General features: G+C 40.6%; 1 protein-coding gene across 1 annotated transcript; it reads left to right on the forward strand.

Annotated features, from left to right (window-relative positions):
* The first annotated feature begins 335 nt into the window (after positions 1–335).
* LOC110489785 (myosin-7) lies at positions 336–25,061 on the forward strand. Its single transcript, XM_021562693.3, has 40 exons — positions 336–393; positions 521–568; positions 1,997–2,205; positions 2,518–2,661; positions 2,753–2,909; positions 2,993–3,020; positions 3,113–3,218; positions 3,675–3,767; positions 4,172–4,235; positions 4,326–4,424; positions 4,862–4,965; positions 5,052–5,190; positions 5,305–5,423; positions 5,813–5,962; positions 6,060–6,230; positions 6,405–6,714; positions 6,825–6,898; positions 7,061–7,266; positions 7,366–7,489; positions 8,423–8,559; positions 8,650–8,905; positions 9,149–9,391; positions 9,479–9,655; positions 9,766–9,911; positions 9,990–10,080; positions 10,173–10,562; positions 10,642–10,768; positions 10,867–10,985; positions 11,074–11,270; positions 11,435–11,618; positions 17,899–18,064; positions 18,161–18,285; positions 18,371–18,679; positions 18,793–18,996; positions 19,348–19,644; positions 19,789–19,893; positions 20,003–20,098; positions 20,213–20,347; positions 24,516–24,564; positions 24,940–25,061. The coding sequence occupies exons 3-39, from the start codon at positions 2,005–2,007 to the stop codon at positions 24,534–24,536; spliced, it is 5,814 nt and encodes a 1,937-aa protein (XP_021418368.1). The 5' UTR covers positions 336–393; positions 521–568; positions 1,997–2,004; the 3' UTR covers positions 24,537–24,564; positions 24,940–25,061.
* The last annotated feature ends 2,793 nt before the right edge of the window (positions 25,062–27,854 follow it).

The following is a 27,854-nucleotide window of genomic DNA, read 5'->3' on the forward strand; positions in this document are numbered from 1 at the left end:
GTAAATGACCAGCTGAATACAGGTTATGAAATTAAATGAGGATATTTTAACTTATTTTTCCTCATTTTGGGACTAATGGTACTGTAAAGACCTGCTGCTTGCTATTGTCGATCCAAACTACCTCACAATAACAAACTCAGAAGTAAAACAACATGGGTAATGCTTTCAATGCATCCTCTGTCCACCCTGGAATAGCCTGTTACAACGAGCCTGATAGGTCAAAGAGGTATACACCTCTAGCCCCAAATACAGATCTTTTGAAATAAGCAGTCTAATTTATGTCATGACATAGCCCATCTCCATATACGGCTGAGTAACACTCTTTATAAAGAGTGATGGATACCAGGGGGAGACAGACCAGGGGGAGACACAAGGACACAGGACATCCTGAAGGTAAGCATATAGAGGCAGTCTGCTGAGGAGGGCAAAGATAATCATTATACGACCTAACAATAGTCATAACCACACATAGCTGGTCAGTTGACTGATATTTGTATTTGTATGTCTATTTCCTTTTCAGTATAAATTATTTCCATCAAAACGTATCCAAAAGGATAACCAACAACTGGTAAGAATCATAATCTTCTAAAAAAAATAGGTTCTACAAGATGCCTCCTAATGGTTTGAGTGAAGTCTTCAAATGTGTTTCATGAAAAGTATAACAGCTTGCCACATTTGTAATGCAAACATGTTGGTGTCTGAACACATCAATCTAGTCAACCTTCACAGATGTAGAGACTTTTGTTGATGAGTTTTCCTGCAATGCACGAAATGCAGATGATCTTCGTGATTTATATAATTTCACTGAAAACTCACATGAACAGACGGTTATATAAACAGTACTTTCATGTAGCCTACATTTGGCCAGCTAACAGCCTAACCACTGAACAAGCAACATTATGGACTAATCGTTAAACCCTGTTGCTACAGGATTATTTTGCGGTCTGTGACAATAGAGGTGAAATTAAGATCCTACATCTGTATATACTGTATAATATATCTCTCCTGTAAAGTAATTGGTTTCATCACTAACACAAGCGGTAAATATCAGCTACAGTGGACGTAGCTACTTTTGGCCTGCTGTGAAAGTCACATGATTTTGTTTATTTACAATGTGCTATTGGTTGGCTAACCTTGACATTGTTCAGATAAACTCTTATTAATCTATGACTCTAAATCTGGTAGCCTACTGCTGTTCTGCCTTGACCCTCATGTCTATTTTAGGCTTATATTTTAAAGTTCTATTGTTCCGCCATGACCATTATGCTATGATACAATATATTACTCATATACAGTACACCTGTATACATACAGTAGTGATACTAGTATACAATTTTCCAATTAACTTAGGTCTTTGGTGGAAAATGTTTGGGATCAAATGTTTGATTTACATTATGCATTCCAAAACTGGTACCAGAGAGAAGTGAAATACAGCCCTGGTGCCCTAAAGTTGTTGATGTATTAAATATCCTTTAATATTAGTGCTTTACACTGATATTAGATTATTACCACAATATGCACAGTTCCCTTTATCATGAACAGAATAACATGTAAAACTATCAAAATATGGTTGATATTGTAAAAAATACTGTAAAGTATGAAGATCTAAATGGTTGTTCTTTCTTAAGTTTGAGAAACATTTATCATGAGAATCCTGGCATACAACACAACATGGCAACAGTGAGAGGACAGCCACATGTACATCGGGAAGTTATGCTACATCTGCTTCTACATATGCATTGCTTGATGTTTGGGTTTTTTGGCTGGGTTTCTGTATAGCACTTTGTGACATCGGCTGATGTAAAAAGGGCTTTATAAATACATGTGACTGATAATTGAACCTAACAATTATAGATACACACATACCTGTATAGATTTAAGTATGGGGGATGCGTTGATGGCAGAGTTTGGGACTTCATTAACTCAAACCTTTTACTGTAATGTATGTAATATGTACATACTGTACGTATTCAATGCTCTGTTCCTGCCTTTACAGATTTAAGAATGGGGGACAGTTTGATGGCAGAGTTTGGCGTCGCAGCGCCCTATCTGCGTAAATCTGACAAGGAGCGTATGGAATGCCAGACAAGACCCTTTGACATAAAGAGAGAGTGCTATGTGCCTGACCCTGAGGTAGAATACGTCAAGGCCATAATCACCAGCAGAGATGGGGCTAAAGTCACCGCTGATACTGAGTTTGGAAAGGTAAATATTTTGGTGAACATTTCTGGAAAATCACAAAATAATACATTTTTCTACTACGATAACTCCATGATTGATGAACTATTAGTTATAAACTGAATTGAGTTATGTGCTTTTTAAAATTATTTTTTTTCTCAAAAGAGAAAATGAAAAAGCCGAATCATAACATGAGATCTTTAACTTTCATGCAAATCAGGCATTACATGTAAATGTATAATTTGCAAAAATTCAACACTGTGTGTAATCAATCTCAAGTTAGGATTTGTCTCTACACCTTAAAATGTAACAAAACAGTTGAACTTGCTATTCTTTCAGACTGTTACTGTGAAGGAGGATGATGTCCATCCCCAGAACCCGCCAAAGTTTGATAAAATTGAGGACATGGCGATGTTCACCTTCCTGCACGAGCCCGCTGTGCTGTTTAACCTCAAAGAGCGGTACGCAGCCTGGATGATCTACGTAAGTAATGACCTGTATGCTAATATCTCCATTAAATCAATCATTCATTCAAATGAATTGAACTAAATATACATCCCCTTGTCTTTGACAGACCTACTCAGGGCTGTTCTGTGTCACTGTCAACCCATACAAGTGGCTGCCAGTGTACGATCAGTCTGTTGTCAATGCATACAGAGGCAAGAAGAGGAGTGAAGCTCCACCTCACATCTTCTCCATTTCTGACAATGCCTACCAGTACATGTTGTCAGGTAAAATACAACTTTCATTTACATTAACATGAAAAATAACATTTGGGAAAATGACAAATTTACTGTCTGTTTTCTTTCAACAGACAGGGAAAATCAGTCTGTCCTTATCACGTAAGTACATCAACCCAATGCTGATTTGATTTGATGCTATTTAAAATTCAGATAAATCCTGAGACATTAACATATGTATTATTAAATTCCAGTGGAGAATCCGGTGCTGGAAAGACTGTTAACACCAAGAGAGTCATCCAGTACTTCGCCAGCATTGCTGCTGTTAGTGGAAAGAAAAGTGTATCAGAAGAAAAAAAGGTCAAATAGAATGCAAATGTGGAATACCGCTACTGCTAAATCATGTCCCACACAAAACATTTTTTATTTTATATTCATTTTTAATAATAATAATTGGGGATTGTTTTCAGTGTAGACTTAAATTACTAAAACCAGATATAAAGTATGGAGAAAAGATAATGGAGCATAATATTTTTCAATATGATCATCTTTGAGAACTAACAATCACTCAAATAAAAACTACAGTCAGGGAGAACCTAAAATTCCCAAATTGTCATGGCATGTGGCCCCCATCTATTGTCATGGCAAAATGTATAGAATTGCAGAATATTTACTTTGAAACTCTAAAACTGCATAATGTTCCACAACAGCAACATTCTTCATGGTTGAATGAGCATATGTTGATGAAAAAAAATGTTTTAGTTCATAAAGATCTTTATCGCAGCAGTTTAACACTGTGTGGTTGTTGGGTTGTAGGGGACCCTGGAGGATCAAATCATCCAGGCCAATCCTGCCCTGGAGGCTTTTGGTAATGCCAAGACCATCAGGAATGACAACTCCTCCCGATTCGTAAGTTTGGTCTTGTTTGTTTGTCAAATATCATTTCAATCTTATCATACATGGTCATCTTATCTGTTATTGTCTGTGTTTGAATGTTATTATAATCTGAATTTTATTAGGATATAATTAGTAGATGTCATGACGTCAGCTAAACTTCCTCAGGTTCATCAGCTAATCTTTTGGGACTGTATGTGTGCAACAGTATTTGTTTTCTTTTAAATACTTTCAGTGTTTGATTGAGTTTGCCTAGAGAACCAGATAGGTGGGATTTAAACTTGTAGGACTATTCCATCAGTTCCATTACACCATGCAAGCTCAATCATGTGCACTTAAGGTATTCAAAAAGAAAACAAATACTACTTGAACCCAGATGTAATGTGATTATTAATTTCTGCTTTGACAATAACTTACAGGGTAAATTCATCCGCATTCATTTTGGAGTCACTGGGAAGCTTTCGTCTGCTGACATTGAGACTTGTGAGTACAACACTCAATTTGCCCAGGCTTGAACAGATCTCTTTGACAGGAAACACATTAATACCAAAAGCACTTTTCCATACTGATCAGATCTTCTGGAGAAGTCACGTGTCACTTTCCAGCTCAAGGCTGAGAGAGACTATCACATCTTCTATCAGATCCTGTCCCAACAGAAACCAGAACTTCTGGGTGAGTATTGAAACATCAAACTGAATAGGGTTGAGGTCAATTCTGGATTAAACTGAACATTTCGAGATGAAATCCAATTAAATTCTTATGACGCAGCACAGCCAGCCCAGGCAGTGTGTTACCCCTTTTCTCCCCACTGCAAAACTCATAACAGAATGGGATTTTTAACATTTTCTTTGTCAACGAGAAAGGTACAATTATTTAAATGCTTTTTAAGCACAAAACACAAATATTCAATGCACACAAAACAATTTCCTGCTGAAGTTTTTCCAAACTTGATGATGCCAAATTTGTAGTCCTGGCTATTTATAATATTACTTGTTTTTAAAACAATGCCAATTTTCTAATTCACACCTATCCAAATACGGAGTATATTATGCTATGACCTATACCACAGCATGAACACACATTAAACTGAGCTGTTGAATTCTTTTCAGAGATGCTACTCATCACCAGCAATCCCTATGACTATGCCTTCATCTCCCAAGGAGAGATTGCTGTAACCTCCATTAATGATTCAGATGAGCTAATGGCTACTGATGTGAGTAATATATCTATATACTGTATATGCAATAATATTCCAACCCCTTCTCCAATGCAAAACAATTACATTTCATTTGGGACTAGGATGCCTTTGATGTGCTGGGCTTCTCCCAAGAGGAGAAGAATGGCATGTATAAGCTGGTTGGTGCAATCATGCACTACGGCAACATGAAGTTCAAGAATAAACAGCGGGAGGAGCAAGCAGAGGCAGATGGCACTGAGGGTGAGTGCTGAGGATTTAAAACCTCTCACTTCATTATGCAGTAGTATCTGAAAAATCTGAAAATCTAAAATCAGTTAGATTGCCTCTACCAATAATAAAACATTGCCTTTCTAGATCTTGACAAAGCTGCATATCTGATGTGTCTGAACTCTGCTGACCTGGTCAAGGGGCTGTGTAACCCAAGGGTCAAAGTAGGAAATGAGTGGGTCACCAAAGGTCAGAATGTCAACCAGGTGAGTCTCCCAAAAAATGAAATAATATTCAAAATAAATCTTGTCTATGTTCATACCTGTAATTCCAGATTGAGCATGCTTTTTAGTCCAGAATGAGGCCGTGTGGCGCAGCGGTCTAAGGCACTGCATCTCAGTGCTTGAGGCGTCACTACTGACACCCTGGTTCAAATCCAGGCTGTATCACAACCGGCCATGATTGGGAGTCCCATAGAGCGGCATACAATTGGCACAGCGTCTTCCCGGTGAAGACCATCATTGTAATAATGTGTTCTTAACTGACTGGCCTAGTTAAATAAAGGTTTTACCAAAAAAATCATATCTAATCTATGTCTAGGAAACTGTCCCTATGTGTTTATGTTTCGGTATTTTCTTTTCTCAATATTTTGTAGGTGTACTACTCTGTTGGTGCACTGGCAAAGAAAATTTACGAGAACATGTTCCTTTGGATGGTGATAAGAATCAACCTTACTCTGGACACTAAGAACGCTCGTCAGCACTACATTGGTGTACTGGACATTGCTGGCTTTGAGATCTTTGAGGTGAGTGTTTGATGTAAATTTGATAAAAAGGACACGAAACAATTTATCTATAACATTACAGCTGACAAAATAAAGTAACTGTGAACTTCTATTTCAGTTCAACACCTTTGAGCAGCTGTGCATCAACTTCACTAATGAGAAGCTGCAGCAGTTCTTCAACCACCACATGTTTGTGCTGGAGCAGGAAGAGTATAAGAAAGAGGGCATCGTCTGGGAGTTCATTGACTTTGGCATGGACTTGGCTGCCTGCATTGACCTCATTGAAAGGGTTGGTATCTTCAGTTGTGCAGTAGTTTATATGATGTATCCTAAGTAATCTTTGAGATTTCAAACATTACAAGGACGGTCTTCATAAATGTGCTTCAATGACAAATTATTCTGATATTTATTCACAATGCTTTGCTCTTAACATGAATTAATTTTCATTCATTCCTTCCACTAGCCCATGGGTATCATGTCCATCCTTGAAGAGGAGTGCATGTTCCCTAAAGCCAGTGATAATACATTCAAAGCTAAGCTGTATGATACGCATCTCGGCAAAAATGCCTGCTTCCAGAAGCCTAGGATTGTTAAGGGTAAACCAGAGGCCCATTTCTCCATGGTTCACTATGCTGGCATTGTTGACTACAACATTGGTAACTGGCTGGTGAAGAACAAGGACCCCCTGAATGAGACTGTGGTTGGACTGTTCCAGAAGTCAAGTCTTAAGTTCCTGGCCAACCTGTTTGCAAACTATGCTGGTGCAGAAGGAGGTACTATGTGTTTATATCAGCAAAGACTACAACACACTCAAATAAATAATCCACAGTATATGATAGTAGTAATAATAATATATTTAAATAGTTATTTCATTATCATACAGCACCTGAAGAAAAAGTGGCTGGAGGAAAAAAGAAGAAAGGCTCTTCCTTCCAGACTGTGTCTGCATTGCACAGGGTAAATCTGAGCTTAAATCAATATATTTCTAACTAACAAATGTATTATGTTTGCACTATTCTTGAGATGGATTGGCATGTTAGCATTAAATGCTATGGTGACTCGTGAGGTACTTGGAGACTCATTCACCGATGGAAAATTCTACATTTGTCATACTTACAGGAGAACTTGGGTAAACTCATGACCAACTTGAGGTCTACTCACCCCCACTTTGTGCGTTGCATCATCCCCAATGAGACCAAGACTCCTGGGGCCATGGAGAATCCTCTGGTCATGCACCAGCTGCGCTGTAACGGTGTGCTGGAAGGCATCAGGATCTGCAGAAAGGGCTTCCCCAACAGAATCCTGTATGCTGACTTCAAACAAAGGTAAAAATAATTATTAATTTCCTTTCCTAAATAAATTCAACTGTTTACCTATTCAGGTGTTCCATTTTTAAAGATAATTGCTTTCTGATTTAAATTCAGATACCGCATCCTCAATCCAAATGCTATCCCTGAGGGTCAGTTCATGGACAACATGAAGGCATCAGAAAAACTGTTGGGCTCTTTGGATATTGACCACACCCAGTACAGATTAGGACACACCAAGGTAAATTATCTAATGGTGCGTTCGTATCCATGTAGGAAGTGGGAATTTACCACATACGACTCAGAAATACGACTCAGAAATACGACCCACAAATGTCCACTTGAATGCCCATCCAACTGGGAAATGACCTCAAACAGCACTATCAGACAAAACATTATTTATAAAAATAAATCTATTCATATGTTGAAAACTATACTTTTTTTTAAACGAGCATGATAGCTTTACTTTTAGTTTATGGATTACGCAGCTTGTTGGCCATTAACCACTCGCTGTTTCTCATCGAGTTCAAATCACGTGAATGCATCCACCTGCTGGTATTTATGACTTCACAACTGGTAAATTCACACCTCCCACTTGGTAATGAAAGCAGCATAAATTGCAGGATGGAAAAGTAGCAGTAATTACGGGGTCTAAGCAGTATACTACCAATGCACCACCATCCAGCCAACAAGAACAATGCCTCTTAAAATAACTGCTAATATATAACTGTTCATGCTTACCTCATGTCATCTGTCTGTAGGGCAAATGGGTCAAGTCAAGAAATACACATTTATACTTGGTATAGGTCCAAAATGTAGTAGATTCAGATCTACAGAAAGCAATTAAAAGCATAGTGGCCAAACTGTTTGAGATGGACTTTCTATTTTTAAAGACCTTAAAATGTAGTAACTCTTGGTCAACATGCTGGGTCTGAAGTTATAAAAACTTATGCTGATAACAGGAAAAATGGTGGTCAACTTGTGCCATTTCCTTACAGAAGCAAGAAATCAATCTAAACATGCAAGCAATCTAAACATGACTGCAAGCAATCTAAACATGACTGCCAAGTTTTGTAAATCTGGTGTACACCACATTCAGATGATTTAGAAAAATACAATCCTACCAAATACAAGAAGATCTAAGCACCACATTATGGCCTTTGTGTATCTTCAGGTGTTCTTCAAGGCTGGTCTCCTGGGTCTACTTGAGGAGATGAGAGATGATCGTCTCGCTCTTATCATCACTGCATTCCAGGCCAGATCACGTGGTCTACTTGCTAGAATTGAGTTCCAGAAAATGGTTGACCGCAGGTAGAAATTATATTAGATTAAACTTTTGCAGAGGATATGTTAGGGGTGAGGAACAGTTGTATTAACCATATTTTATAAAAAATGTTGCAGGGATGCCTTGCTTGTGATCCAATGGAACATTCGTGCCTTCATGGGTGTCAAGAATTGGCCCTGGATGAAGCTGTACTTCAAGATCAAACCTCTACTGAAGTCAGCAGAGACTGAGAAGGAGATGGCCAACATGAAGGAAGAATTCCTGAAGCTTAAAGAGGCTTATGCTAAATCTGAAGCTCGTAGAAAGGAGCTGGAAGAGAAGATGGTCTCCCTTCTCCAAGAGAAGAATGACCTGCAGCTCGCTGTCCAAACTGTGAGTAACATTAACTGCACTACAGTTACTTTGCTGCAGTCACATATTGGGTCAAAATGGCCTTACTAGTTAGCTTTAAGCTAAGAGCTAACAAGATAAATGGAAAAACAGAGAGAAAGAGACATTCTTTTCTAAATTTATATGGACAATCAGTGGAGAATTTGTCAATCATTTGTAGTGTCCAAATATTTTGCCTCCAAACAAACTTCTGAGCATTGGAGAATTTGATATACTTCTTGACAGCAAGAAGACACTATTGTTGATGCTGAAGAGAGATGTGAGGGTCTGATCAAAAGCAAAATCCAGCTTGAGGCCAAAGCAAAAGAGCTGACAGAACGACTGGAGGATGAGGAGGAGATGAATTCAGAGCTAACTGCTAAGAAGAGGAAGCTGGAGGATGAGTGCTCAGAACTCAAGAAGGACATTGATGATCTGGAGCTCACTCTGGCTAAAGTGGAGAAGGAAAAGCATGCCACAGAGAACAAGGTAATGGTTTATCTTTATTCTTGTGATGTTAAAATTCCAATTAAGTGGTTTGGATAAAAGTGTAATGACACTGTTCTGTTTCCGAAGGTTAAAAACCTTACTGAGGAGATGGCAGCTCTGGACGAAATCATTGCCAAGCTGACCAAGGAGAAGAAGGCTCTGCAAGAGGCTCATCAACAAACGCTGGATGACCTGCAGAGTGAGGAGGACAAAGTCAACACGCTGACCAAGGCCAAAGCCAAACTGGAACAGCAAGTTGATGATGTGAGTATCAAATAGTAATTCACAAAAAGTACAACAAAATTAGTAATATCCTAAAAATACACTACAGTAAATTGCTGACCCCGAATGTTGTTTAATATATCCTTTATTAGCTTGAAGGGTCTCTGGAGCAAGAGAAGAAGGTGAGAATGGACCTTGAGAGAGCCAAGAGAAAGCTGGAGGGAGATTTAAAGTTGACCCAGGAGAGCCTAATGGACCTGGAGAATGACAAGCAGCAGCTGGAGGAGAGAATGAAGAAGTAAGATCCCACAAACCCGCAAAATATTATGAATAGTTATTTTACAGAAAGTGCTCAAATGTGTTATTTACTTATCAGGAAGGACTTTGAGATGAGCCAACTCAACAGCAAGATTGAGGATGAGCAGGCTTTGGGTGCCCAGCTTCAGAAGAAACTGAAGGAGCTGCAGGTATTTCAATGGCATTGCTGAAAAGGGAATCTTTCTGTTACATATGCTTATGTTCTCATCTTACCAGAACATTTGAAATCCTAACATTTCAGGCCCGCATTGAGGAATTAGAGGAAGAGCTGGAGGCTGAAAGAGCTGCCCGTGCCAAGGTGGAGAAACAGAGGGCAGACTTGTCCAGAGAGCTAGAAGAAATCAGTGAGAGGCTGGAGGAGGCTGGTGGAGCCACTGCTGCCCAGATTGAGATGAACAAGAAGAGGGAGGCTGAGTTCCAGAAGGTGCGCAGAGACCTTGAAGAGGCTACCCTGCAGCATGAGGCTACAGCTGCCACTCTGAGGAAGAAAAATGCTGACAGTGTAGCTGACCTGGGAGAACAGATTGACAACCTTCAGAGAGTGAAGCAGAAGCTGGAGAAAGAGAAGAGTGAGCTCAGGCTGGAGCTGGATGATGTGGTCTCCAACATGGAGCAGATGGTTAAGTCCAAAGTACGTGTTACCATTGATCAATCTATAAAATATATGCTTTTTGTCGCTGTTCTGTATTTCAAAAACAAATCTGTTTTAGACAAACTTCGAGAAAATGTGCCGCACTCTGGAGGACCAGATGAGTGAATACAGGACAAAAGCTGAGGAAGGACAGCGATCCATCAATGATTTTACCATGCAGAAAGCAAAGCTTCAAACTGAGAATGGTATATTAACAAAAAATCTGAACATTCACATGAACAGCCACAATAAATAACCTGATTAAGTAATATAATTTAAAATAATTTGAATTGCATGAAAACAGGTGAACTTGCTAGACAGTTGGAGGAGAAGGACTCTCTGGTCTCTCAACTGACCAGAGGTAAGCAGTCCAACGTTCAGCAGATTGAAGACCTAAAGAGACAATTGGAGGAGGAAGTCAAGGTATTTATACAAAGAATGCAGTGTCTCTTATCTAACTACATTCATCTTCAGGCATAATCACAGACTATTTTTTAAATGTCCTTACCAGGCCAAGAACGCACTTGCCCATGCAGTGCAGTCTGCTCGCCATGACTCAGATCTGTTGAGGGAGCAATATGAGGAGGAGCAGGAGGCCAAGTCTGAGCTGCAGCGTGGTATGTCCAAGGCTAATGCTGAGGTGGCTCAGTGGAGAACCAAGTATGAAACTGATGCCATCCAGAAGACTGAGGAGCTTGAGGACGCAAAGTAAGGATGTTTTATTACTTCCTCTTACTTTTCAGGCTATTGAACCTTGGCTGAAAGAGCGATACACAAATGTACATGATGAAGAATACACTGATTACCTGTTACACAACCATTATATATTAGACAGCTGTTTAGAAATGTGTGTCTCATCTATGTCAATCTAGGAAGAAGCTGGCTCAGCGTCTGCAGGATGCAGAGGAAGCTGTGGAAGCTGTAAATGCTAAATGTTCATCCCTAGAGAAGACTAAACACAGACTCCAGAATGAGATTGAAGATCTCATGGTGGATGTGGAGAGATCTAATGCAGCTGCTGCCTCTCTGGACAAGAAGCAAAGGAACTTTGACAAGGTAAGAAAAACACGTACGGAATACACAAGTCCTATTAGCCTTCATTATAGTACATGAGGGTCGGCAGTTAGCCTGGTGCAGTGGTTTTCAAATGGTACATTTTTGGAACACTCACTTATAAACGTGTCCTTTGGAATGCACATGGAATTTTGACTTGGTGGTGCTTCCAGAAAGTATTCATACCACTTGATGTATTCCACATTTAGTTGTGTTACAGCCTGAATTCAAAAGGAATGAATAAAAAATATTTAAAAAATCACCCATCTACACACAATACCCCATAATAACAAAGTGAAAATGTCAAATCAAATCACATTTCATTGGTCACATACACATATTTAGCAGATGTTATTGCAGGTATAGCGACATCCTCGTGTTCCTAGCTCCAATAGTGCAGAAGTATCTAACAATTCACAATAATACATACAAATCTAAAAGTAAAATTATGGAATTAATAAATATATAAATATTAGGACGAGCATTGTAGGAGTGGCATTGACTAAAATACAGTAGAATAGTATACAGTATATACATATGAAATGAGTAAAGCAGTATGTACACAATATTAAAGTGACTAGTGTTCCATCATTAAAGTGACCAGTGATTCCATGTGTATGTACAGTATATACTTTAGGGCAGCAGCCTCTAAGGTGCAGGGTTGAGTAACCAGGTGGTAGCCGGTTAGTGATGGCTATTTAATAATCTGATGGCCTTGAGACAGAAGCAGTTTTTCAGTCTCTCTGTCCCAGCTATGATGCACCTGTACTGACCTCGCCTTCTGGATGATAGCGGGGTGAACAGGCCGTGGCTCGGGTGGTTGATATCCTGGATTATCTGTTTGGCCTTCCTATGACATTGGGTGTTGTAGGTGTCCTGGTCAGGTAGTGTGCCCCAGGTGATGCGCTGGGCAGACCGCACCACCTTCTGGAAAGCCCTGCGAGAGGTGCAGTTGCCGTACCAGGCAGTGAAACAGACTGACAGGATGCTCTCAATTGTGCATCTGTAACAAAAATTGAGATTCTTAGTGGCCAAGACAAATTTATTCAGCCTCATAAGGTTGAAGAGGTGTTGTTGTGCCTTCTTCACCCCACTGTCTAATAACAAAGTGAAAACATGTTTCCAGAAATCTTTGCAAATGTATTGAAAATGAAATACAGAAATATCTCCTTTAAATAAGTATTTAGACCCTTGAGTCAATACCTTGCGGAAGTACCTTTGGCAGGGATTACAGCTGTGAGTCTTTCTGGGTAAGTCTAAGAGCTTTCCACACCTGGATTATGCAACATTTGCCCATTAGTGTTTTAAAATTCTTTAAGCGCTGTCAATTCGTTGTTGATCATTGTGGTCTTGCTATAGATTTTCAAGTTGATTTAAGTAAAAACTGTAACTCGGCCACTCTGGAACATTCACTGTCTTCTTGGTAAGCAACTCCACTGTAGATTTGGCTTTGTGTTTTATTGGCCTGCTGAAAGGTGAATTCATCTTCCTCTAGGATTTTGTCTGTGCTTCGTTCCAATCCGTTTCATTTTTATCCCCCCAAAACCCCCCAGTCCTTAATGATTACAACCATATCCATAACATGATGCAGCCAGCACTTTGCTTGAAAATATGGAGAGTGGTACTCAGTAATGTGTTCTATTGGATTTGCCCCAAACATAACACTTCAGGAAAAAAAGTTAATTGCTTTGCCACATTTATTACAGTATTACTTTACTGCCTTGTTGCAAACAGGATGCATGTTTTGGAGTGTTTCATTCTGTACAGGCTTCCTTCTTTTCACTCTGCCAAATAAGTTAGTATTGTGGAGTAAGTACAATGTTGTTGATCCATTGTCAGTTTTCTTCTATCACAGCCGTTAAACTCTAACTGTTTTAAAGTCACCTTTGGCCTCATGGTGAAATCCCTTAGCGGTTTCCTTCCTCTCAGGCAACTGCGTTAGGAAGGATGTCTGTATCTTTGTAGTGACTGGGTGTATTGATACACGTGAATAACTTCACCATGCTCAAAGAGATATTTAATGTCTGCTTTTTGTATTTGTAACCATCTACCAATGGGTGCCCTTCTTTGTGAGGCATTGGAAAACTTCCCTAGTCTTTGTGGTTGAATCGGTTTGAAATTGACTGCTGCACTGAAGGACCTTGCACTCAGGGACCTTACATATAATTGTATGTGTGGGGTAAAAAGATGAGGTAGTGATAAAAAAATCCTGTTAAACACTATTGTTGCACACAGGGTGATTCCATGCAACTTATTATGTGACTTGTTATGCACATTTTTATTCCTGAACTTATTTAGGCTTGCCATAACAAAGGGTTGAATACTTATTGACCCAAGACAGCTTTTAATTTGTAATGAATTTGTACAAATATTGTGAAACATAATTCCACTTTGACAGTACGGGGTATTGTGTTTAGGCCAATTACAAAAAAAAAATTGCAATTGAATCCATTTGAAGTCATTTGTATAATTTTACTTTGCCTTGTGAGAACCCATTAGCACAGGCAAGTCTGATTATGCTTAGCTGTGTATCATAGCCTCTGCCATAGAAACAGGCAGAGTATACGTAGTTTTGTAACCGTGGTTGCACCTTTACAATGCAGAAAAACCGTTCAACTCTCACCCAAACCAATTTGAATCAAAATACCTAATTTACAGAGAGAAACCAAATATTTATAGCATGGATTCGCTTGAAGCTCGTAAAGGGGAACATGCAAATTAATCATAATGAATAAGGGACTATGAAAATATATTAAATAAATACTATTTCATCTATAAAAACCTTTGTCACAGAAAATAGATGATTAGTAGTATGGATCAGATGAGATGGAGGTCATTAATAGGGACATTTTTGTTGTGCTGCAGATTTTATGTACTGCATATTTATATTTTTACCCCCTTTTTCTCACCAATTTTATGTTATCCAATTGCGATCTTGTCTCGTGGCTGCAACTCCCCAATGGGCTCAGGAGAGGCGACGGTAGAGTCATGCATCCTCTGAAACATAACCCGCCAAACAACGCTTCTTAACACCTGCTCTCTTAACCTGGAAGCCAGGGCCATCAAAGCCACTTCCTCCTCTCGTCAATGGTACGTCTTCAACAGGTTTATGTGATAGAGTTGGACCTTCTTCCTCCTGTCAGGTTGCTTGATGAGGTAATTGACCGGTGAGACCCTTTTCATTACCTTGTAGGGCCCCCTCCACTGCGCCAGCAAATTATGTTCGGCCGTGGGCATGAGCATCATCACTTTCTCTCCCACGGTGAACTCACGGGGGGTCGCGGACTTATCATAGGCCCGGCCTTGGGTCCTTTGTGCCTTCTCCATATGCTCCTTGACTATGGGCCACACTGCTGACAGGCGGTCTCTCATCAGGGTAATATGTTCTATTGTGAATCGAAAGGGGCATGGTTGGGTCTCCTAGGTCTCCTTGGCTAAGTCGAGGATCCCTCGACAGGGTCTGCCATAGAGCAATTCAAACGGAGAGAATCCAGTGGATGCCTGGGGTACTTCTCGCAGGGGCAAACATTAAGTGTGGGAGAAGCATGTCCCAGTTTTTCCCATCTCGGGACACCACTCTTCTCAACATGCTATTAATCGATTTGTTCAAGCGTTCACACAACCCGTCTGTTTGAGGGTGGAATATGCTTGTACATATCTGTTGAACCTGATATAACTGACACAAGTCCTTCATCAACCGAGACATAAACAGGGTTCCCTGATCGGTTAAGATTGTCTTGGGGAGGCCCACGCGAGAGAACATCATGAATAACTCCTTGGCAATTCCCTTTGACGACATGTTACGCAGGGGTATGGCCTCCGGGAACTTGGTAGCGTAATCTATAACCACTAGGATGTACTCGTGTCCTCTCCCGGATTTTGGGAGGGGTCCTACGAGGTCCATAGCTATGCGTTCAAAGGGGGAGAGGAATCAAAGGGTTACGTAGGTGTGGCCATGGAGGCTGTACGTTGACATTGATCACACGTCCTACAATACCTGGCCACATCCCGGGTGACCCGGGACCAATAGAATCTCTGCATGATTCTGTCAATAGTCTTGTCTCGTGCCAGGTGTCCTCCTAGGACGTGGGAATGGGCTAACTGTTGAACTGTATCCCTGTATGGTCTAGGCACCATTAGTAATTCCTGCTTTTCCCCCCTTCATCGTACAACCCAGTATAAGAGACCCCGCCTGATTGCATAGTAAGGAAAAGGGGGCTCACCTGATCCGTCAACGTTCCTCCCGTCGATCACCTTCACCTTCCTCATGGCCTCCCTTAGGTCTGGGTTTCTATGCTGCGAGGTGCCGAACTGTCCCTTTAATTCCTGGGGCAGGTCAACCTCGGTAGAGGGATGTGGAGGTTGTTCCCCATCCCCATCAGGGGTGACCGAGGAGAATCCCTTCCAGGATCCCTCCTCGGATGGAGCTTCAAATATATCCCTTAGTGCCTGGTTGCTCCTTCCTTCCTGCGTTGTGTATAACCCTCACACAGGTGTCTTCATCGGTGGTTTCCTGGAATATCTGTCGTAAACGTTGGGTCGCTATTTCTTCCTCTGCTGCAGAGGACAAGGACGCGGCTATGTCTCCTTCTAGGACTACTACCTCGGGCTTGGATTTTCTCTTCTTTCCTGTCCCCCTTCTTCCCGTGCATAACGTAATCTGCCGAAGCTCCTTATATAGGGGACAGTCTCTCCCGATCAATAATGGCACCTTCAGCTGGGGCACTTTCCCTGCCCTGACTGTACACCTTCCTTTTGGAGTGAGAATAGGCAGATTCACAGTGGGGTAATAGTGGGTGTCTCCATGGATACAGGATACGGCTACTTTGTCTGGTAGCAGTGTTGCGGAGGTCACCATCCGCTCCTCTACTAACGTAACCATACTTCCCGAGTCGAGAATGGCTACCACATCTTGTCCTTCGACTCGAACCGGAATCTCTGGGGCTATTTCTGCTAACTAACAGTGTTGATCCTGCCCCCTCAAAACAGGATGTGTGGGGGTAGGCAGTGATGACTGCGTGACCATGGGCTCGTCCTTGCTAGGACATTGTGGGGCATAATGGTCGGGAGACTGACATTTATAACACCGACCCTGCTGTGTGGTGGCTGACTTCTCCCACCTCCGGAGGGGGTTTGGACGTTTCGGTGGCGGACGCGCCGGGGTGAGTCGTGGTACGGGATTGGAAGAATCCTTCCATTCCTCCTTGTCACTTTTTAACAACTCCCCTGTAGACCGATATGTTTCCACCGCCTGGGCTATGTCGTCGGCTGACAACGGGTTGGCTTGCCCCACAAAGTCACTGGGTAATTCCCTCAATATCTTGTCCACTACGAGGGTCTCTATCACATGTCCTACTCCCTTTCCAGGTTCTAGCCACTGTTTCATCAGTCGTATTAATGTGAAGATCTGGGCACGGACGGGTTGATCAGCTGTATAGGTCCATTGATGGAACTTTAAGGCCCTACCTCTGGCAGTCAACTGGTACCGGGACAGGATCTCGGTTTTTAGTCACCCATAGTCTGCAGCTTCGCGGGAATCCAGGTCAAAATTGGCTTCCTGAGCCACCCCGGTCAAAAGAGGGGCTAATGCGCTCGCCCATTCTGTGGGCGGCCACTCTTCTAAGGTGGCCGTCCTTTCGAAGGTCATGAGGAAGGCCTCAATATCATCCTCCTTGGAGAGACGAGGTAAGATGGCGTGAGCAGCCGCTCTTAGCTTAATTCTTGTAACTACCCATCCCGGATCCGGGAGCGTTGTCATCAACTACAGTAATTAGCATAACGCAACGGACAAAAAACGGACAAAATAATTTTTCTAGAAAATATTCATATTCATGAAATATAGTGAAACACAGCTTAGCCTTTTGTTAATCACCCTGTCATCTCAGATTTTGAAATTATGCTTTACAGCTAAAGCAAGACAAGCATTTGTGTAAGTTTATCGATAGCCTAGCATAGCATTATGCCTAGCTAGCAGCAGGCAACCTGGTCACGAAAATCCGAAAAGCAATCAAATGAAATTGTTTGGGCTATGTCGTCGGCTGACAACCTTCCAGAGATAGTTTTTCCACCCTCTCTGCTGGTTCCATACTCTCTCTTATAGGGGAAGGAGAATATGCCATTAGTGCCATCAGCTGTGCTTAATTGCCTCTGGTTACCTTGTCTCCCATGCCTTGTTGGGCTACTATCCGTGAGCCGAGCCTGCCCTCTCGTGGTCCCTCCACATATATTTTATCTTAATCATACACTGTATTCAAACCACTTAAAACACCTGTATGACTTTCAGGTCCTAGCTGAGTGGAAGCAGAAGTTTGAGGAGTCTCAGACTGAGCTGGAGAGCTCCCAGAAAGAGGCCAGATCTCTCAGCACTGAGCTCTTCAAACTCAAGAACTCTTATGAGGAGTCTCTGGATCATCTTGAGACCATGAAGAGGGAGAACAAGAACCTCCAAGGTCAGAGCATAAGAATTAATAGCCTATAAAACTTAGTCAATAAAATATCGATATGTTATAGAGAAAAGATTCTGATGTACAACAAAATTTTTCCAGAGGAAATTTCTGACCTGACTGAGCAGCTTGGTGAAGGAGGAAAGAGCATCCATGAACTGGAGAAGATCCGTAAACAGCTGGAACAGGAGAAGTCTGAGATACAGTCTGCTCTAGAGGAAGCTGAGGTGAGAATAAAAAACATTTACAGACAGTGAAAGTGCCAAAATTTAATTAAGATTTTACAAACAATGGGTGGCTGTGTTCTCATAGGCCTCCCTAGAGCATGAGGAAGGGAAGATCCTGAGAGCTCAGCTGGAGTTCAATCAGGTGAAAGCTGACATTGAACGGAAGCTGGTGGAGAAGGATGAGGAAATGGAGATGAATAAGAGGAACCAGCAGAGAGTTGTGGATACCCTGCAAAGCTCCCTGGAGTCAGAGACTCGCAGCAGGAATGAAGCTCTCAGGCTGAAGAAGAAGATGGAGGGAGATCTCAATGAGATGGAGATCCAGCTCAGCCAGGCCAACAGGCAGGCATCCGAGGCCCAGAAGCAACTTAAGGGTCTCCATTCCCATTTGAAGGTATTACTTCCACACCACTGAATTAAAAACATTGCTTGTGCATTCAGAAAAAGAAAAACCACACTGTGAAACAATACAAATAAATATAGTCAAATCATTGATTCTTTCTACAGGATTCTCAACTGCAGCTGGATGATGCTCTTCGTAGCAATGATGACCTGAAGGAGAACATTGCCATTGTGGAGAGACGGAACAACCTGATGCAGGCTGAACTGGATGAGCTAAGAGCCCTGGTGGAGCAGACTGAGAGAGGCCGCAAACTGGCTGAGCAGGAACTGCTGGATGTTAGTGAGAGAGTTCAGCTGCTCCACTCACAGGTATGTCGGTAATACATAACAATTTGTGTTCTCCTTAAAGATGGAATCCTTAATGGGGAAACTGACACACCTGTTTGCGATATTACAACAACAAAGTAGTTACTGCAAACAACAAACACTGTTTTTCCCTTTGGACATCTTTGCAAGCACGATAATACAGCAGAAAATGTACTGTACCATGTTGTGCAACGCTCCTCACCTCTGCTTTGTCAACAAAACCACACAATAACAGTGGTGTTTGGACGGACAGTGCCACTGTTTCCCCTACTACGGATTCCATCTTTAAATGTCTGCTATTTGAGGTACGTATAGGTAATATAAACATCATTTGTCATGTATAAATGTGTGTAGAACACCAGCCTACTGAGCCAGAAGAAGAAGTTAGAGGGCGACACATCCCAGCTTCAGAATGAAGTGGAGGAGGCTGTGCAGGAGTGTAGAAATGCAGAGGAAAAGGCCAAGAAGGCCATTACTGATGCTGCCATGATGGCAGAAGAGCTGAAGAAGGAGCAGGACACTAGTGCTCACCTGGAGCGCATGAAAAAGAACATGGAGCAGACCATCAAGGACCTGCAGCACCGCCTGGATGAAGCTGAACAAATCGCCATGAAGGGTGGCAAGAAGCAGATCCAGAAGCTGGAGGCCAGAGTAAGTGTCTAAGCGTCATTCTCTTCTATTAATTCAATGTCACAATTCATATTTATAGTGATATTTGTAGTTATAAAATTAAAAGTAGTGGTTACTATCAAAATAAATGTAAATGTTGTGTTAACATCGATCATATCTTTCTAGGTGAGAGAGCTAGAGACTGAAGTGGAACTGGAGCAAAGGAGGAGCAGTGATTCTGTGAAAGGAGTCCGTAAATATGAGAGACGCATCAAGGAGCTCACATACCAGGTACATTATATACTTTAATTTGACAATGCACAATTACATTAACATGCTCAGAATGAAATGTAAAATATATCTACTGCATTATTATTTTTTATCTTCTTTTCGTGTGCAGACTGAGGAAGACCGTAAGAATTTGAGCCGCCTGCAGGACCTGGTGGACAAACTGCAGCTGAAGGTCAAATCCTACAAGAGAACTTCAGAAGAGGCTGTAAGTAACCTTCTATCATCCAACTGATGCATCTGTTTTTCATTCAACTGATGCATAATTTCCTAATTGTTTTGTTTGCTAGAAACTTAAATCATATTTAACATTTTTTTATAGGAGGAACAAGCCAATTCCAATTTGGGCAAGTTCCGTAAGATTCAGCATGAACTGGATGAGGCAGAAGAGAGGGCTGATATTGCTGAGTCTCAGGTCAATAAGATGAGAGCCAAGAGTCGTGATGCCGGCTCCAAGGTCAGTAAAGTTACTTTATCAAGAATCCTAAAGGATAATTTGCAGACTTCCCTTGTTCTGTCATGTCCTTGCAGAAGTATTCATACCCCTTGGATTTCTTCACAGTTTATTGTGTTACAAAGTGGAAGTAAAATAAATTGAACTGTAATTTTCTGTCAACAATCTAAACAAAATACACATACAATCTACACATGCTCTGTAATGTCAAAGATGAATAGAAATGTAAGTGTTCAGCTCCCTGAGTCAATAAATATTTGGTAGCGATTACAGCTGTCAGTCTTCTTGCGTACGTCTTTAAGAGCTTTACACACCTGGGTTGTGCAATATTAGCCCATTATTCTGTTATTCTGCTCATAATTATTCAAGTTCTGTCAAGATGTTGAGGATCAAGGCTAGACAGCTATTTTAAAGTCTTGCCATACATGTTCAAGTCTATTTAAGTCAAAAAAACGTAACTTGGCCACTCAGGAAAACTCTTTGTCTTCTTTGTAAGCAACTCCAGGTTTGATTTAGCCTTGTGTTGTAGGTTATCGTCCTGCTGAAAGATGAATTCCTCTCCCAGTGTCTGTTGTAAAGCAGACTGAAGCAGGTTTACCTCTAGGATTTTGCCTGTGCTTAGCTCAACCCCTTATTCTTTATATCTTGAAAAATGACCCACTATTTGCAGATGTCAAGAATACTCATACCATAATGCAGCCACCACAATGCTTGAAAATAAAAAAGGAGGCACTTACTCCGTGATGTGTTGTATTTGCCCCAATCATAAGGCTTTACATATATTCATTTGCTGTGTTTTTTTGTAGAATTAATTTGATTCTGTATATTTGTATTTTTCTTTTAAGTCATTATAGTGGATTCACTAAAATGTTGTTGATCCATCCTCAGTTTTCTTTAAACACAGATGGCCAAATGGGGACACCCCTGAGCAGTTTCATTCCTGTCCTGCAGCTCAGTTCAGACGGACGACTGCATCTTTGATGTGTATGGGTGGTTTAATACATCATCCATGGCAAAAAAATATTAACTTGACCATGCTTAAAGAGATATTCAATGTCTGATTTGTTATTGTTACCCATCTACCAATCACTGCCCTTCTTTATGAGGCTTTCTAAAAGCTCCATGGTCTTTGTAGTTAAATCTGTGCTTGAAATTCAATACTTGACTTAGGGACCTTACAGATGTATGGGGGATAGAGGAAGGATTAGTCATAAAAAAAACGTCCATGTGATTTGTTAAGACAAATTTTACTCCTGAATTTATTTAGGCATGCCTAAACAAAGGGGCTGAATATTTATGCAACGACTATAATTTAGCTATCCAATTAGTATTCATCTTTTAAAAAAGTTTTTTTCTTCACTTTGACATCAGAGCATTTTGAGTAGATTGTTGACAAAAATATAATTTAATCCCACTGTGACACAATAAAATGTGAAGAAATCGAAGGGGTATGAATAATTTTGGAAGACACTGTAGATGAAAAAGCATCAACTTTGAAAACCGTTAAGGCATATTTAATCAACTTATTATCATTATATACAGTTGAAGTCAGAGGTTTACATAAACCTTAGCCAAATACATTTAAACTCCGTTTTTCACAATTCCTGACATTTAATCCTAGTAACCAGTCCCTGTCTTAGGTCAGTTAGGATCACCACTTGATTTTAAGAACTTGAAATGTCAGAATAATAGTAGAGAGAATGATTTATTTCAGCGTGTATTTCTTTCATTACATTCCCAGTGGGTCAGACATTTACATACACTCAATTAGTATTTGGTAGCATTGCCTTTACAATGTTTAACTTGGGTCAAATGTTTCAGGTAGTCTTCCACAAGCTTCCCACAATAAGTTGGGTGAATTTTGGCCCATTCCTTCTGACAGCGCTGGAGTAACCGAGTCAGATTTGTAGGCCTCCTTGCTCACACACAATTTTTCAGTTCTGCCCACAAATGTTCTATAGGATTGAGGTCAGGGCTTTGTGATGGCCACTCCAATACCTTGACTTTGTTGTTCTTAAGCCATTTTGCCACAACTTTGGAAGTATGCTTGGGTTCATTGTCCATTTGGAAGACCCATTTGCGACCAAGCTTTAACTTTCTAACTGATATCTTGAGATGTTGCGTCAATATATCCACATAATTTTCATCCCTCATGATGGCATCTATTTTGTGAAGTCAACCAGTCCTGCACCTCCTGCAGTAAAGCACCCCCGCAACATGATGCTGCCACCCCGTGCTTCACGGTTGGGTTGGTGTTCTTTGGCTTGCAAGCCTCCCCTTTTTCCTCCAAACATTACAATGGTCATTACGGTCAAACAGTTCTATTTTTTGTTTCATCAGACCAGAGGACATTTCTCTAAAAAGTACGATCTTTGTCCCCATGTGCAGTTGCAAACCGGAGTCTGGCTTTTCTATGGTGGTTTTGGAGCAGTGGCTTCTTCGTGGCTGAGCGGCCTTTCAGGTTATGTCGATATAGGACTCATTTTACTGTGGATAAAGATACTTTTAAACCTGTTTCTCCCATCATCTTCACAAGGTCCTTTGCTGTTGTTCTGGGATTGATTTGCACTTTTCGCAACAAAGTACATTCCTCTCTAGGAGACAGAACACATCTCCTTCCTGAGCAGTATGACGGCTGTGTGTTCCCATGGTGTTTATACTTGCGTACTATTGTTTGTACAGATGAACGTGGTGCCTTTTTCTGAGGTCTTGGCTGATTTCTTTTGATTTTCCCATAATGTCAAGCAAAGAGGCACTGAGTTTGAAGGTAGGCCTTGAATTACATCCACAGGTACACCTCCAATTGACAAATTATGTCAATTAGCCTATCAGAAGCTACTGAAGCCATGACATCATTTTCTGGAATTTTTCAAGCTGTTTAAAGGCACAGTCAACTTAGTGTATGTAAACTTCTGACCCACTGGAATTGTGATGCAGTGAATTATAAGTGAAATAATCTGTCTGTAAACAATTGTTGGAAAAATGACTTGTGTCGTGCACAAAGTAGCTGTCCTAACTGACTTGCCAACACTATAGTTTGTTAACAAGAAATTTGTGGAGTGATTGAAAAGCACGTTTTAATGACTCCAACCTAAGCGTATGTAAACTTCCGACTTTAACTGAAAATACAGTGATAGAGTGGGGATTGGAACCAGGTGTATGTAATGATGATGAGACAAGTCCGGGGTTGATGAGTGAAGGGCGTTTTCAAGCAGTAGGTTCGGCAGCAGCTAGAAGGGCGGCGATGCCAAACGCCTGAGCTGGACAGGTGGCGGAGCCAAAGCTAAGGCTGGTGTAACACCATTCAACCAGTTTTGAAAAAACAGAAAATTTTTCTCCACAAGAAATTTGTGGAGTGGTTGAAAAATGAGTTTTAATGACTCCAACCGAAGTGTAGGTAAACTTCCGACTTCAACTGTATATATATATATATATATTCATTTGCTGCCATCTATTGTGTTCTGAAACTATACAGGACAAGATCAAGGGACATTTTGATTGAAAGCCAATAATCAGAATGGCGTCATGGATTTATTTTCAATTAACATGTTGGCTAAATCATTGTATTTAAAATATAGACAAATTATATCAATAATACCTCAGGCGAGGACCAACATAGCTGATAATGATTTTTGATTGGAGTTCCCTTTTTTAAATTGCATTGTTGGTTAGGGGCTCGTAAGTAAGCATTTCACTGTCAGGTCTACCTGTTGTATTCGGCGCATGTGTCTAATACAATTTGGCTTGGTTTGATAATTCCCTCGACGCCGTTGCTTTGAGGATATACCGGGGTTAGAATTGGGGCTAAATCTAGAACCGTTTCTGATTGCTCATTGAATCTGTGCGGCAAACAGCTTTAACATTTGTAACTCATTTCTGTAATACTGTAGTTGAAGAGAAAAATATGACTGTTTATTGAATGCTTTAATTGGACGTTGTTGCGACAAACATTTTGTAAAAGCTTAGTGTTGGCTATTACACAGTAAAGAGAATCAGATACGTTTACTATCTGTATGGGACAGCATGATGTTCATAGTGTACCATAATTCACATACCTGTTGAAGTTTCCCATCATATATTTTAAGGACACAGTAAATGGCAGTATACATTTTTTTCCTTTACACAGTAGAATTAAAATGTTCTCATAATCCACCCATCTTCTCTGTCACAGAAAGGAAAGGATGAGGAGTGAGGCCAAGAGTTGTGATGCTGGCTCCCAGGTCAGTTCTTTCAATCAGATTCATTATATTGGTTATAATTTGTAAATTTCCTCATGTATTACAACAGCCTCTACCTCAATAGCTCTGTAAGTATTTGATGTCCAACAGCCATACTATTATTCATTACATATTCTTTATATATTGTATAGGACAGGATCAAATATGAATTGGAATATTGTTCACAAACATTATTTCAAAAGCATATCTTGGTTTCAGTGGTCACTTTCTGTGCTATGGCAAGCAAAAATGTTTTAATAAATTATTTATTGGAACAGTTAATGGAAATATTTATATGAAGAACAGTACTTAATAAGACATTTTTCAGAAAATACAGAAGGACATTTTCTCAACCTTTATTTATCTTCTTTGTCACAGAAAGGACATGATGAAGAGTGAAGCTCTCGGATGGACCTTTCTGAAAACCTATTGATTGTAGTGTTGTAGTCTTTCTTTATTCTCCATGCAACATGAGAAGAATAAAGTCAATTTAAATAGCCCACTCTGTGTATTGCTTGTAACATGTTACCTGTATGCCAAAGGTTTTCCATGTCTGGTATAGACATCAGGGTTGTTGTTGATTCCATTACAAACAGGGATTCCATAACGAAACTGACATTTAATGTTCCATAAACTAAATTGGTTATTTATCTCAAATTGACTAATAATCACCTGGCCCAGTGATATGGGTCAGGACAGAAATGGACTTGTCCACTAATCATATCAAATTGTTAATCTGTCATACATACTGAAAGGGATCTTTCATCATTTCAATGCTGTGAGTATTAGCTTGCTCTAGGCCTAGGGGCATAATTGGCAGTTAATGTCATCATGGTCAGGATATATACTAAATAAATAGTATTTTTACATGACTAGAAATACTACATTTTTAATGACAGTTTGATGTGATTCTGAGCAGTGGACAAAACAACACAGATAACAATCATGAATGAAACATTTTCCCGGACATCTTGATGTAGTAATGAAAAATATATTCAGCTAGTTGTAATTTGGTTGATCTGTCTTTACCTTAACCAGACTGCAAATAGACAATTATTGGCCAATACAATGTCCAATGGCAATGATGTCAAAAACAAGGAGAACGGTTTAACATACATAGAGGCCTATACCCAATAAAAGTGGGTACCTGAACTGTATGCAGTTACTAAAAGAATACTTATGCAGGTTCAATCCAAAGTTATGGAGACATGGAGACAAATATCAGATAAGATACTTTGAAATGAGCTGTTGTGCAAGAGGGAAGAAAGCAAAAGGAATAAGCAAGAGATGAGAAGTAAAATGTAAAATCAAATTGAGGAAAAACGTACAAGGAATCCAGAGACAGATAAAATAGAATCACTTTGTTTCGCAGAAGGAACTTCAGTTGCTGCAAAACTATAGTAAACATATAACAGATGTACAGTAACAGCCATACTGATGCCGGTAAAAAAAACTGTTAGTGGCTCTCTTGGTTTTAAGAGGTAAAGACTTGAAAACTGCACACTTAATGAAGTACTATTACACATTGATTATTCAGTAGATATGTACTTGATCCACAGCAATTTTTGTTCCCCCTCTTGTGAGAGCTTTACGCCCTACAATCATTTCACTGACCAGTACAACTCTCTCTATGTTATTCTGACTTGCCCATGTGAGCGAGCCAAACCAAACAACTATACTAAATGTGATGACAAGCTCAATAAAACATCTATAAAAAGGGGACTCCCGAGTGGCGCAGTGATCTAAGGCACTGAGATCTTGGTTCGAGTCCAGGCTCGAGTCCAGCCGGCCGTGACCGGGAGACCCATGGGGCGGCACACAATTGGCCCGGAGTCATCCAGGTTAGGGGAGGGTTTGGCCAGCAGGGATGTTCTAGTCCCATCGCGCACAAGTGACTCCTGTGGTGAGCCAGGCGCGATTCACACTGACACGGTCGCCAGGTGTACGGTGTTTCCCCGACATATTGGTGCGGCTAGCTTCCGGGTTAAGTGGGCATTGTGTCAAGAAGCAGTGCGGCTTGGCTGGGTTGTGTTTCGGAGGACGCACGGCTCTCGACCTTTGCCTCTCCCGAGTCCTGTAAGACTGTAACAACCAATTGCGGAGAAAATGTGCTAAAAAATACAACCACGGTGTCAGATTTGTACAATAATTTTCAGAGGTCTTGGCTGATTTCTTTTGATTTTCCCATGATGTCAAGTAAACAGGCACTGAGTTTGAAGGGAGGCCTTGAAATACATCCAAAAGTACACCTCCAATTGACTCAAATTATGTCAATTTGCCTATCAGAAGTTTCTAAAGCCATGACATAATTTTCCAAGCTGTTTAAAGGCACAGTCAACTTAGTGTATGTAAACTTCTGACCCACTGGAATTGGATACAGTAAATTATAAGTGAAATAATCTATCTGTAAACAATTTTTGGAAAAATTACTTGTGTCATGTGTAGCCGATGCGAAATGGCTAGCTAGTTAGCGGTGATGCGCGCTGGTAGCGTTTCAATCGTTGACGTCACTCGCTCTGAGACCTTGAAGTAGTGGTTCCCCTTGCTCTACAAGGGTTGCGGCTTTTGTGGAGCGATGGGTAACGATGCTTCGAGGGTGACTGTTGATGTGTCCCTGGTTCGCGCCCAGGTCGGGGCGAGGGGACGGACGTAAAGTCTATAATGTTACACATGCACAAAGTGGATGTCCTAACCGACTTGCCATAACTATAGTTTGTTAACAAGAAATATGTGGAGTGGTTGAAAAATTAGTTTTAATGTCCTGAATGGAAATCTGAATCCTGAATACACATCACTGAGTACCATTCTTCATATTTCAAGCATGGGGGTCTGCATCTTGTAGTACTTGGTGTACTTCTGACCTGCAAGGACTAAGGAGTTTTTTAGGATAAAAAGAAACAGAATAGAGCTAAGCACAGGCAAAATTCACCTTTCAAAAATACATAGGATTTGCTTACCAAGACGACATTGAGTGTTCCTGAGTGGCCTAGCTATAGTTTTGACTTAAATCTGATTAAAAATCTATGGCAAGACTTGGAAACGGCTGTCTAGCAATGATCAACAACCAACTTCACAGAGCTTGAAGTGTTTTAAACAGAATAAATGGGGAAATATTGTACTATCCAGGTGTGCTAAGCACTTATCTCTTAGACACTTAATATATCCTCAAAACACCGGCTTCAAGGGCATTATTAAGTCAAAACAAATCAAAATGTATTTGTCACATTTGCCGAATACAACAGGGAAATGCTTGAGCCCCTTACCAACAATTCTGTTAAAAAATACTAATAAGA

The sequence above is a fragment of the Oncorhynchus mykiss genome, chromosome 15 (genome assembly GCF_057628025.1).
Source record: "Oncorhynchus mykiss isolate SJ-2025 chromosome 15, ASM5762802v1, whole genome shotgun sequence".
Lineage (NCBI taxonomy): Eukaryota > Metazoa > Chordata > Actinopteri > Salmoniformes > Salmonidae > Oncorhynchus > Oncorhynchus mykiss.

Bases quoted from the DNA above. Each gene is read 5' to 3' on its own strand.
- LOC110489785 (XM_021562693.3), top strand. From the start codon at position 2,005: ATGGGGGACAGTTTGATGGCAGAGTTTGGCGTCGCAGCGCCCTATCTG. The intron at 7,490-8,422 runs GTAAATTATCTA...GTGTATCTTCAG, and splicing joins ACAGATTAGGACACACCAAG to GTGTTCTTCAAGGCTGGTCT. The intron at 18,286-18,370 runs GTGAGAATAAAA...GTGTTCTCATAG, and splicing joins CTGCTCTAGAGGAAGCTGAG to GCCTCCCTAGAGCATGAGGA.